Raw genomic sequence first — 13,253 nt, forward strand, 5'->3', positions numbered from 1 at the left:
TTAATTTTTAAACTGCAATGCTCATAAATGAAATATAATAATAAATAACAATATTTATATTATTTTTCTTAGGCAATTTTTACTGAAGGCATGTAATTAAATCCTTTTTTTCTTTTTTTTAATGATAGTTCCTACTACATAAGGAAGTTGTTTTCAGGGATCGGGATTTCGAGCTTTTAACTCATCATCAGTTTGAAGGAGTACTACAACCATGTCTCTCGACATGAATTGCATAATTGGCGTGTAATTAGTTTCCTGACTAATAAGAAGAGAATTTATCATTTAAAACATTTTTTTCTAAAACTGATTTTGATGATGTTTACCTATTATGCTGTGTATCTCATACAAAACTGTATATTCTATGTAAAACGCTCATAATGTAGTAAAAACAGTTTCCTTTTTGTAAAAATATGTTGGCATTTAAATCTGGGTTTAATGCTTTTCACATACTTATTTCGTTTAAACCTGGTATGACGTCGGAATGTCGAGGTTTGGACAAGTTTTCCTTTTTCTCATCGTTCGAGTTCGCAGACGGTTGATCTTTTACACTTCCTTTATAGCTGCTGAATTTATTTTTGTGTTTTCTCTTCGAGAAGAGTTTGTCGCGTAGACGCCCCATTCTGGACCTTTCGATCTGGCCGGCCTGAAATTAACAATTTGGATATTTAAACAGTCATTTTTTTTTTAAATTTCCAACCTTCTGTCTCGTTTTTCTCAAGTAAGGATTGTAACTTTCATCGTAGGAGTCGTAAGATATGGGCTCTTTGAAATAAGCATCGTCCAGGTTTTCTAAATAGTCGTACGCGTCGCCGAATTCTTCAGCGTTCTTTTCGAAAGGGGAGATGGAAACTTCCCGCTTTTCCGATGGTATCTCCGCGAAGGCCAACCTGTCTTCGATGTCGACCCGCCTCTGCTCGAAGTCCGGGTACAAAAGGCTGGGCACACGTTTGGAAATTTTATCAGAAAACGTCAAAAACACAACGAGCTCATACTCACTCTTCGACGAACACGGTCCCGGCGGATAATCCAAGGATGGAAAAGGCGCAGAAACACTTTAAGACGAACATGAATAGACTACGCAGAGACCAAAGGGAAAACCAGGTTTTTCTTTTCTGAGAGATTTTCTCTACACCGATTATGATAAATTCTACGCATTATTGAATTTTTAACATCTGGTTTTAACATTTGTGTTTCTTGTCTAATTAGGTTGAAAATTCATTGGATCCCAACAAAAATCCCAGTCATAAATCAATTTATATGTTCATTGTACTGTTCGACTTTTAAACTGCTGTGCTCATAAATGGAATATAATAATTATTTACAAAATTGTATTAAATTATTTTTCTTAGACAATTTTTACAGAAGACAAGTAATTAGTTCAAAAACATCTCAACCAAGACCATAGACTAAATATATACTATAAATAATACTGTCCTTTAAGACTGCTAGACATATATGGATTAATATATTAGTTCAAAAAGTTCATTTGTTTCAAATTTTACTTCCAAATTATACTATAGACACTTATTTCTTTACTTTGTCTTTATTTAAACTAATTTAGAAAATTATTATTCGGAGATGGTGAGACGGGGGTAATAGAAAAACATTTTCTTTATCTTGCCAACGTTTCGATCTTTATTGAGATCATCTTCAGGGCCTGGGTTTTATAAACATTGTTTGAATTTTACAAATAAATGTAGAATTAAATTCACTAATTTCGTGGTCCGTTTGACAAATTAATATCTTTCAATTAATTAAGGTTTTTAGTTGAGATAAAAAAGTCAAATTCAAAAGGTGCGGTTGAGATGGGAAGTTGGTGTCCGAGTGGATCGAGGTCACGAAAGCTCAAGTGGTAGAGCAGCGGCGTATCAAGCCGAAGGTCGTGGGTTCGAATCCCGCTCGTGACACTGACTTTTTTATCTCAACTAAAAACCTTAATTAATTGAAAGATATTAATTGNAAAAACATTTTCTTTATCGTGCCAACGTTTCGATCTTTATTGAGATCATCTTCAGGGCCTGGGATTTACAAACATTGTTTACATTTAACAAATACATTTTAGGTGTGGAAAAGTGAATTTATGCAATGCAAAATATATTTTTTATATATACAATCAAAGTATTTCTACTCACTCAAAGTGTTTGTCTTCTGTGTAACTAATATTATATAAAATACTATTAGTAGTTATTATTAATAGTAATAAATACTTTGATCGAATATATAAAAAATATATTTTGTATTGTATAAATTCACTTTTCCACACCTAAAATGTATTTGTTAAATGTAAACAATATTCGTAAATCCCAGGCCCTGAAGATGATCTCAATAAAGATCGAAATATTGGCAGATAAAGAAAATGTTTTTCTGAAACCTACATCTCACCAGACCGCATCTCACGATTTCTAAATAATTATCGATTAACGGTCACTAATCACCACACATTTATATTTACATCTATATTGTATTTTTTCAATCGAAATATCTTTTGTAATTCACCCAAGCGCTGAAAATGACACGAATAAACATCGAAACGTCGGCAAAAAAAAAAAAAAGTTTCTAAACTACATCATTCTCGACCGCTCCTCATGGCTCCAATAAATTATTATTAAGTGAATCCAATATCACTAATTTTAAAAATTCTGTTTAGAAGGTTAAATACACTATTTTTTGTTTTATTATATGTCGTGTATAGATAAAGTTGATTTTGTCTGCCCTAAAAAAAGAAGTTGTTTGAGAGTTTATCATTACCAGCAGGTAGCGCCACGTACAGGGCTCGGTTTTCTAACGAACGTTAAACTACTTTACTATTAACTATTCAACTTCTATATAACAGCAAATAATTGAATAAACCATTGTTAAAATTTATTCAGTTTGGCCGAAACAAATCGGATAACACCGAACACGGAAAAAGGTCATCAGACAAATCCCACTTCTAAAAACAAGAAACAAACAAAGTAATAATCGAACGATAAATAAATAATTGCTAATAAAATACTTACATCAAACAAAGCTAATAAATAACCATTTGACATACAAATAAATATCGAAACAACAATAAATAAATTATAATAAAAAAATGCAATATTAAACAGGAAGAATATAACGGACCTATAAATCAGTAATTAACCAAAGCGAATGTACTACAAAAAAAATATAAGAATATTATTTATTGCTTAAGTAAAATTGAAATCACACGAGGCAAGTAAAGATTTTAGGCTAAAATTATGGAACTCAGCCATAGGCTAATAGAACGGCAAGTCGAATGCACCTTCTGTCTGGTAGGGGCCATGGAGAAGTCCAAGCAGTGTGCTTGTGGACAGTAAGGCAAGGTAATATGTGAAAAAAGGGCAAAATTGAAGTTAGAGGAGTTAAAAGGCGGTTTGAAAAAGAAGTATGATACGTGGGACAAGCAACTAGACTCTTACTCCACTGAGTAAATTTTACCGGTATATAAACCCGACGATCAGCAGGAGGCCGTTGTTCCTCAAATTTCCAATGTCTAAAAAAGATTCCACTACAGTGAATAGACTCAGGTCTAACCATGGAATAAGTGGAACGGATTTTAAGAAAATAGGGCAAAGACGGAGTGTTTAGTATGCGAAGAAAGGGAAGATCTGGAACATCTCATAATGAAATGCAAAAATTATGATAATGAAAGAACAAAGATATTGGACAGGCTGTACAGAATTGGAAATTTGATCAAGCCGTTTAATTATAAATCCGTACTGCAATTAAATGAATTGGAAGTGTACAATATTTCGGATTTTATAACGGCTACGGACTTAAAAATTTCCGTAGCCCTTAAGGTTAAGTTCACTAGTTCCGCTGGACCAATTAATATGTTTCAATTAATTAAGGTTTTTAGTTGAGATAAAAAAGTCGGTGTCACGAGCGGGATTCGAACCCAGGATCTTCGACTAGATTTGCTGCTGCTATACCACTTGAGCTGTCTTGACTTCGACCCACTCGGACACCAACTTCCCATCTCAACCCCACCTTTTGAATTTTCCCTCCTTTTTGCCAATTTTAAAATGTACTTCATTTTGCTTTTTACATGTTATCAGGTTTCGTGGTCCGCTTAGCCAAATAAATTCTTTTCTATTAATTAAGGTTTTGGTTGAGATAAAAAAAGTGTCACAAGCGAGATTCGAACCCACGATCTTCGGCTAGATACGCCGCTGCTCTACCACTTGAGCTGTCTTGACTTCGACCACTCGGACACCAACTTCCTATCTCAACCCCACCTTTTGAATTTTCCCTCCTTTTTGCCAGTTTTCAAATGTACTTCATTTTGCTTATTATTACATTTTATCAGGTTTCGTGGTCCGCTTGACCAAATAAATTCTTTTCTATTTAGTAAGGTTTTGGATGATATAAAAATCGAATGTGTTTCCCACGTGGTTATGAGTTATGACCGCTAAACATATAAGGGTATATAATAATTTCACTAGTTTTCGTGGTCCGCTTGACCAATTAATATGTTTCAAATAATTAAGGTTTTAAGTTGAGATAAAAAAAGTCAGTGGGACGAACGGGATTCGAACCCACGATCTTAGGCTAGATACGCCGCTGCTCTACCACTTGAACTATCGTGACCTCGAACCACTCGGACACTATCTTCCCAACTCAACTCCACTTTTTGAATTTTCCCTCATTTTTGCCATATTGAGGTTGAGATGGGAAGTTAGTGTCCGAGTGGATCGAGGTGAAGATAGCTCAAGCTGTAGAGCAGCGGTGTATCTAGCCGAAGATCGTGGGTTCGAATCCCACTCGTGACACTGACTTTTTTATCTCAACTAAAAACCTTAAGGTTAAGTTTGGAAGGATTATTAAGTTCAATGTTACTTAGTTATTTTCTTTTTTTAGGTCTTGACCGTTTTTTATAGCATCTGAGGTTATTATGACACCAAAAGATCGTTCTACGGGACTACATTATAGGATAAGGATTTCGAGATAGTACCGTAGTAAACAGCCGGTGAAGCAAGATGTTAATCTGCGAAACCGGGTAACGGTTCAAATTTCAATATAAACAGATTTCTCGGACAAGCTATGTTTACCATACATAATGTTTCCCTCCCCCCGCGCTGATACATAGGTCGCACACCCTTCTCATAACGGCGAACAAAGGACGTGAAGGGTCGACATAAAAAGGTGGATACTTGTATCACAATGGGCTTGCCCCGTTCACTCCGATTGACGTCGAATATTGAAATCAAGTCGTCTGTTTTTTTATATTTTTTTATTCCTTTCGCCTTTTTCCCCTCGGCGTGTACAGAGGGGCGGACTCCTTTCATGAATAACAACCCCCGTGTTTACCTTATGGAATTTCACCCCTTTCCTAATTGAAAATAAATAAGGGCCCCTTAAGAGATACATTTCTATCGTTCACCTTGTTAAAGCGATCAAAACCCTACGTGTCTTTTTAGTAAGCCCATAGCATAACTTAATATTCACTTATGTTCTTTATTTATGGATCACTTTTGAATGAAAATAGATTTCAACGTTTTTCTACATATCTAATGTGATGATCCTTCTAATAATAAAACTTTACTACGTTAGAAAACATAATAATACAAGTTTTAAAGCAATAGCTTAGCTCACTGTAGAGCTTGTTCTAAAAGAAGAACAATCTTCTTTGAAGATTCATTTTATTACGACGAAAATCTGCCCAGTTAAGAATGAGAGAATCTCTTAACCTTGGATGTTTTTCTAGCCGAAGTATGTGGCTTTTTGTGTGGTGATTAGTGATCGTTAATCGATATTTATTTAGAAATCGTGAGATGCGGTCTGGTGTGATGTAGGTTTCAGAAAAACATTTTCTTTATCGTGCCAACGTTTCGATCTTTATTGAGATCATCTTCAGGGCCATGTGTTGTCTGCATTTCAGTAAAAAAGTTCTCTGATTGATAGCCGATGCGATTTTCTTCTCAATTGCAACTACATATGGACACGAAGCTAAAAGTATACTGAAGGACATCGCCAACAATGAGAAGACACTACTGACAAACGTATTGCTTAGGGTAAATTTCTAATTGGTAATAACACAGGCTAAAAAATAATAGGTTATATACCGGTAACTGGCATGTACAGAAAACACCTAAACAACCTGGGTAAATGACAGCGATAACTCATTTCTGTTATCCAATGGTGAGGAAGAAACCAGAAGATGCCAAGAAGGATTGCTGCAATGACAGTCAATGACCTATTATTTTATAAAAGAAGAAACGACTCAATTCAACTAAACTGAGTAACTAAGAATAGAACAATAAGTCAGACGGCTGCAGTGCTTGGGGAATGCAAAACCCGTTTCCTACTATCCTCATCATCATCATACCTTCTTTCATAATTGTCCTATAACCGAAGTGCAGTAATTCAGTCAGCCTTTTATATGAAGTGAGTAAATGAAAATGGAGTTTCAATGGGCAACATGGATGGCCAAAAAAAAAATTAAAATTTTTCGAATCTCTCATACTACAAGAAACCACATATTTAAGCACCATAACAACCAACTTTGCGAAAAAGTTACCTAATTACTTTAATTACGATAATAAAAGAACTTTTTTCCTAATGATAAAAATTGATCAGGCACTGTTTTAATCGAATCTTGCCGTACATATTTTTCTGTAAGTTTATAAGATGATAATTCTCAGAAACTTAAGTCTTTTTACAATTTCTGTTGATTTGCACACGGTTTGAACACTGATGATGGCGAAATGGCAAAACACTCGGACAGATCAACACAGCGAGTATAGTCCTACCAAAATGATTAATTAAGAAAAACAAAATTATTATATAACTGAGCTAATTTAAAGTATATTTTTTCCTACATCACCTTATTATACAAATCAGAATAGGCACCATCAAAAAAGTAAAAAAATTAAATCTATTTCCATTGAAAGTATTTATGTCATTACCTTTTATGTTGTAATTTTTGAATAACTGAAAAATGCCTTTTTTATGGCAAATATTATTTTTTGTGTTGATCTCAATGGCAATAATATTTTACGTCTTTTCACGTTTGAACACTGAAGATGGCTCGTCTGACAGACTAAAACAGCGATGGAATCAGGATGGACACCATCAAAAAATAAAATATTGAAGGAATTTATGTCATTCCCTTTTATGTTATTATTTTTGAAGAACTTAAAAATGTCTTTTATGGTAAATTTTAATTTTTGTGGTTATCACAATGGCAATACGTCAATATACGTCTTTTCACGTCTGAACACTGAAGATGGCGAAATGGCGAAACTCGTCTGACAGACCAACACAGCGAGAATAGTCCTACCAAAATGATCGATGAAGTAAAATAAAATTATTATATAAATGAGCTAATTTAGAGTATATTTTTTTCCTACATCATCTTATTATGGAGTTCCACCAAATCAGGATGGACACCATCAAAAAACTAAAAAGTTTAAATCTATTTCCCTCGAAAGTATTTATGTTATACCATTTTGTGTTGTAACTTTTGAATAACTGAAAAAATGCCATTTTATGGCAAATATTATTTTTTGTGATGATTTCAACGGCAATTATATTTTACGTCTTTTCACGTTTGAACACTGAAGATGGCTCGCTGACAGACTAAAACAGCGAGGATGGTCTTTCCAAAAAATCGATAAAGTAAAACAAATTATTATATAACTGAGCTAATTTAAGGGATATTTCCCTTGAAAGTATTTATGCCATTTTTTACGTTGTAATTTTTCAATAACCGAAAAACATTTTTATATGTTAAATTTTAATTTTTATGGTGATTTCAATGAATTTCACGTTTTTTCTCTTAGGCGTAAAATTTGAAATTTTGACTTGTACTCAGTATAAAAATCCGCAATATAGATGAGACATTAAAAAAATGAGAAAGGTCTGTTTAAAAATATTTGTATTACCCTGGGGCTTGGATGTTTAGAGGGGTGGTTTGGATTAAGATGGCGGAACACCCTCCCGCTTATGGCAAAGCACACCTGCCTGCCCACCCCAGGAAAAATAAGCCATTCCCTTTTATGTATTTGATAACAGAATCGGACACGGTCGCTGACACAATCGGATCTATTTATGAGTGTCCTTTGACGCCCTGGACCACCTCGCAGGCACATCAAACAAACCGACACCTTTCGCATTCTCGCTTTGTGGCATCTTTTTCTATCGCATTCACAGGGGTCGACTCTGAAAGTATTTATTCCCCAGGTAACGCATTCGTTATTCTCTACGAGTTCAAAATCGTACATCTACCAATGAAATTCGACAGAATTCACCGGGAAATAGTGTAGATTCTAGTTTTGCTAAGTTTTAGAGATATTGTTTGGAATAAAAAAAAATGGTTTTAGGTGAGATTAAGACCAATACCAAATATGTGGTGATTAGTGACCGTTAGTTGATGATTATTTGGAGATCGTGAGATGCGGTCTGGTGTTACGTAGGTTTCAGCAAACCATTTTCTTTATCGTGCCAACGTTTCGAACTTTATTGAGATCATCTTCAGCGCCTTGTAATGCGTGCATTTCAACAAAAGCGTCTTCTGATTGATAGCGGATGCAAGTTTTTTTCCATTCCTAGCGATGTCCTTCATGATGCTCTTTGCTTGGTGTCCATGTGTAGTTGAAATCTGTTAATAGAATCCCATTTTCTTCTTTCTTTTCGTGTAGGTTTTAAAAAAATATTTTCTTTATCGTGCCAACGTTTCGATCTTTATTGAGGTCATCTTCAGGCCCTTGTGCTGTCTGCACTTCAACAAAAAGATTCTCTGATTGATAGCCGATGCGAGTTTGTGAAATTCCTCCTGTAGTCTACAGGATGATAAACCTATTGACCTATCCTCGCTGATTTTTGTTAGTTCATTAGTTATTTCATTCATTCCTTCCTCCAAAACATTATTTTACTATGACCGCTTCCCTGGATTATGATCTTATATACATTTAAAAATTAAAAAACAAAATAAAAAACAAACCAAAAGATTTATTTGCTTCAATAAATAAAAGCAAACTTTCATCAAATTTTTGAAATTACTTGAATATATGAACAAAATGAGTTAACATTGAACTAGGTTTTTGCAAAAGTCAGTACCTTAACATAAAAGCCATTTTCTGGCAGTTTTTCGATTTTTTGACCCAAGAGTCTTTGTGAAAACTGTTCTATTGGCAAGATAAGACATTAATTAGACGGCGCGATGTCAAGGTTATAAGCAGGGAGAGGCAAGCGGCTGTCTGTCGTAAACGCGAAGAATCTTCCGACAATTTTGCGATTTTTCAGTCTTGCAGTTAGTTGAATTTGATGACTCTCCAGTTTCTAGATAAAATCTCCTGTCGTTGTATTTCCCAATGGTATTTTTAAAAACGATGCTATTGACGAGAAAAGTCAAAAATTAGATGACTCGATGAGAGCTTGCAGGGAGAGGCAGGCGATTGACTGTGGTAAATGCGAAGGATACAAGTCGTAATTTCAAATAGGTAACTATTTCCCGGCCGTTCCTAGATAAACTTTTTCCCATGTCTCATATGGGAAATTTACCACACAGTTACCACAGTTTACCAATAGTGTTTTTAAAAGCAGATTGGCTAGAAAGATATTGACGAGAACGGATAATAGTTAGACGGCGCGATGTCAAGGAGATAAGAAGGGAGAGGCGACGGCTGTAAATTTAAGAATTTTCTGATAGTTTTCCTAGGTCAAGAGTCAAGACAATTTTAATTCTTTAAAATCGATCCTCTTTTGTATTTTGAAGCAAACTTGGAGCTTCTGACAGATCATGAACTTCATACAAATCAAAACCTGGAAGTTTTCAAGAAGGCGTTAAACATGAGCCATTAAATGGAAAAGGTTAGCTGCAAATCCAGGGATATAAGCAAGGAAAGGCAAAATGACGATTACTAAGAGCAATAATAATTATTTTCCGGTTTATTTTGAGTGATAGAATCAATTTATTCAGTTGTAAAACAGTGTAAACATTAAGGAACCATTTTTCCAAATGCCTTGTTCTTTAAACCACATACTTTGTGCTTTTAAAACTTTTTCACAAATATCTATTTTATATAACGTGAGGTCTTCGGTATATTGAAAAACAGCACGAAATGCTTAAGGATCGGATAACCCGAGGTACGACAAATAAATTCAGCTATTTCAGGGCGAACAGAAGCTATGAGAATCGGCACATACTTGGCTAAAGATCTAAACTAGTAATTTTCAAAATTTCCGTACATTAAAACTCAAATTGTCCCGAGTCGGTAGAGGCACTGGTCTATATTGTCTATTGTTTACAAGTCTATTCATTACATAAACAGGGGAGAATTATCTTTTAGTTATTATTATGTAATATTTGTCAAAAACATTTCAGGTATAATATAAATATATTAAGTTCCTTAATTTTTTATCGGGTCCATACGAAAACCTTTAAATTCTTACTCAAAAATATAGCATTTTTTTCTAATACGTTTAAATACAAAAATTGTAGGTTCAAGGAACTATGTTGTTTAATTTTTTATGGGGCCCATCTGAAAACCTTTAAGTTCTTACTCAAAAAATATAGGATTTTTTCTAATACGTTTAAATAACAAAACTTCTAGGTTCAGGGAACTATGTTGCTTAATTTTTATCGGGTCCAACTGAAAATCTTTAAGTTCATGACTCAAAAAATATAGGACAATTTTTTCTAATACGTTTAAATAACAAAACTTGTAGGTTCAAGGAACTGTGTACCTAACGATTGACCAAGTAAGATTCATTCCTCTGAACATTCACCCTTTCAAAAAAAAACTTGTTTTGGAAATGTTAATTGGGATTACACCCGAACTTCAGCCGCCAATAAATAAAAGGCTGACGGTGACTGCTTTATGCCGGGGTTTAAGTGCCTTTGCCGGAGGTCTTCCAGCCCGGGTATAAATATTTTGGTTTAAACAGCCAGCCGGGAGTGCGTGCGGTTTTCCAAGCGTTAGGCAGAAAATGGATTTATGGTTTTCCAAGGGCAAAGACCCTGGACTCGGTGCCATCCGGGTTATCCTGACAAACTCCGTTTTCAATCCTGTGTCATACCTGCTCATCCGTATTTGGAACCGATTTGAGGCTAAATTTGAAAAATCCCGAACAAAAGAAAAGAAACTGTAAGATTTCTGTGACTTCTGCCGGGTGTTGAACCCGTCGTCACCGGTAGTTTCCGAACATTGTTGTACTATAAGAGCAGTTTTGATTTGTCATAAACGTCTAAACAACAAGAAGAAATCTAACAACTTTTTTATATAGGGTTTATATAGGGTTTCAAATCAAATTATTTGTTGAACACTAAATAAAACTAAATTTGAAGACAAATGATTACATGTTATGTAAAACAGATATTTGTAAAAAAGTCTTTAAAGCCTCAAAGTCTGTTGGTTTAAACAACAAGACATCAGGAAAAAAGGTCCTTTAAAGTTCAGTTTTAAAAACTGAAGAAATTGATTCCATCGCTCAAAATTAAAACGGAAAATAACTATTGTTGCTCTTAGTAATCGTTATTGTGCCTTTCCCTACTTATATCCCTAGCTTTGCAGCTAACCGCAGCCTTCTCCATTTAATGACTCGTGCTGGACGACTTCTTGAAAACTTCGAGGTTTTGACTTCTATGAAGTTCATGATCTGTCAGATGCACCAAATATGCGTCAAAATACAAAAGATGATCGATTTTAAAGAATAAAAATTGTCAAGTGTTGAAATTTTGTTAGTCTATTACCTGTTTTGATATATAGTTGTATTATACAAAATATAATTCTTCTATTGCATAAAACATTTTATGTTAATCAATTAATTAGGTTTTTTTTAGTTGAGATAAAAAAGTCAGTGTCACGAGCGGGATTCGAACCCACGATCTTCGGCTAAGTACGCCGCTGCTCTACCTCTTGAGGTATCGATGACTGACACTGATTTTTTTATCTCAACAAAAAAAACCTTAATTGAATGGTATTAATTGGTCAAGCGGACCACGAAAACTAGTGAATTTTATATTATTTTTTTGGCATGGCACATGAAAAATGGCAAAAAGGAGGGAAAATTCAAAAGGTGGGGTTGAGATGGAAGGTTGGTGTTCAAGTGGATCGAGGTCACGATAGCTCAAATGGTAGAGCAGTGGCGTATCAAGCCGAAGATCGTGGGTTCGAATCCTGCTCGTGCCATTGACTTTTTTATCTCAACTAAAAACCTTAATTAATTGTAATATATTAATTGGTCAAGCGGACTACGAAATTAGTGAATCTAGTGATAGATAGTGACTAGTGTTTACGTTCATCGGATTGTTGTAAATTTTCAAATAAAAAATAAAATATAATGAAACTGGCCAAAACCTATAACTCTTGCCAACAAGCACAGTAATTTAAGCAAACTTTGTAATTTTAAGGCGAAAATATGCAGACAGGTAATTTTTTAAATGTAGAAAATTTATGTTGTAATGAGAGTATATGTTATAGGTCCATTAGAGTGTGTGTTACGATTGACCAATTAACTTTTTTCAATTAATTAATCTTTATGTAAGGTATTGGTTGAGGTAAAGTTAGTGTCACGAGCGGGATTCGAACCCACGACCTTCGGGCTAAATATGCCGCTGCTCTGACCACTTGAGGTATCGTGACTTCGATCCACTCGGACACCAATTTCCCATCTCAACCTGCAACCTTTCAAATTTTGAAGGTTTAGATGGGGAATTGGTGTCCGAGTGGATCGAAGTTACAATATCTCAAGTGGTTAGAGCAGCGGCGTATTAGCCGAAGGTCGTGGGTTCGAATCCCGCTCGTGACACTAACTTTACCTCAACCAATACCTTACATAAAGTTTAATTAATTGACAAAATATTTTATAAGTTTTTATTATTTAAGAGATCTGTTTGTGAGAACGTCCAAGTTAAAGATTCATCCCCAGATAAAAATAACTATATTTTTCATGCTGATGTGATTAGTGCTTATTAGACAAATACTTCAGTTATTCAGGATGAGAGAGGATTTATTAGAAAGAGGATTTTACCCGGCAATATAAGCCTCATAAACGGCTGTGTAACAGTTCGGTAATCCATTTATGGTGGATGGTCCTGCTCCTATGGGTGGCCACCGATGCGTGCTTAAGAGGATGGAATGGCTTCCTTTTGACAAGGCCGTCGAAGACACCTCTTTTCAGCCATTCGAGGCACATCTGTAGACTTTCAACCCCCAGGTGTAGCCTTCTATTTTAATTGTTACAGTGTCAAGAGCGCGTCATCCTCCACGATCACAAAAGGGTTACACAGCGAAACGGCCCAT

At 34.9% G+C, this 13,253-nt stretch overlaps 1 protein-coding gene across 1 annotated transcript; it reads right to left on the bottom strand.

The window, feature by feature from the left end:
• Positions 1–378: 378 nt before the first annotated feature.
• LOC106666454 lies at positions 379–1,198 on the bottom strand. The gene is made up of 3 exons (XM_014393654.1): positions 997–1,198; positions 698–935; positions 379–643 (listed from the first exon to the last, which is right to left on the bottom strand). Exons 1-3 carry the CDS (start codon positions 1,065–1,067, stop codon positions 443–445), a joined length of 510 nt encoding a protein of 169 aa, XP_014249140.1. The 5' UTR covers positions 1,068–1,198; the 3' UTR covers positions 379–442.
• Between the last annotated feature and the right edge of the window lie 12,055 nt (positions 1,199–13,253).

The sequence above is a fragment of the Cimex lectularius genome, unplaced genomic scaffold (assembly GCF_000648675.2).
Source record: "Cimex lectularius strain Harlan isolate CLEC.00 unplaced genomic scaffold, Clec_2.1 scaffold285, whole genome shotgun sequence".
Lineage (NCBI taxonomy): Eukaryota > Metazoa > Arthropoda > Insecta > Hemiptera > Cimicidae > Cimex > Cimex lectularius.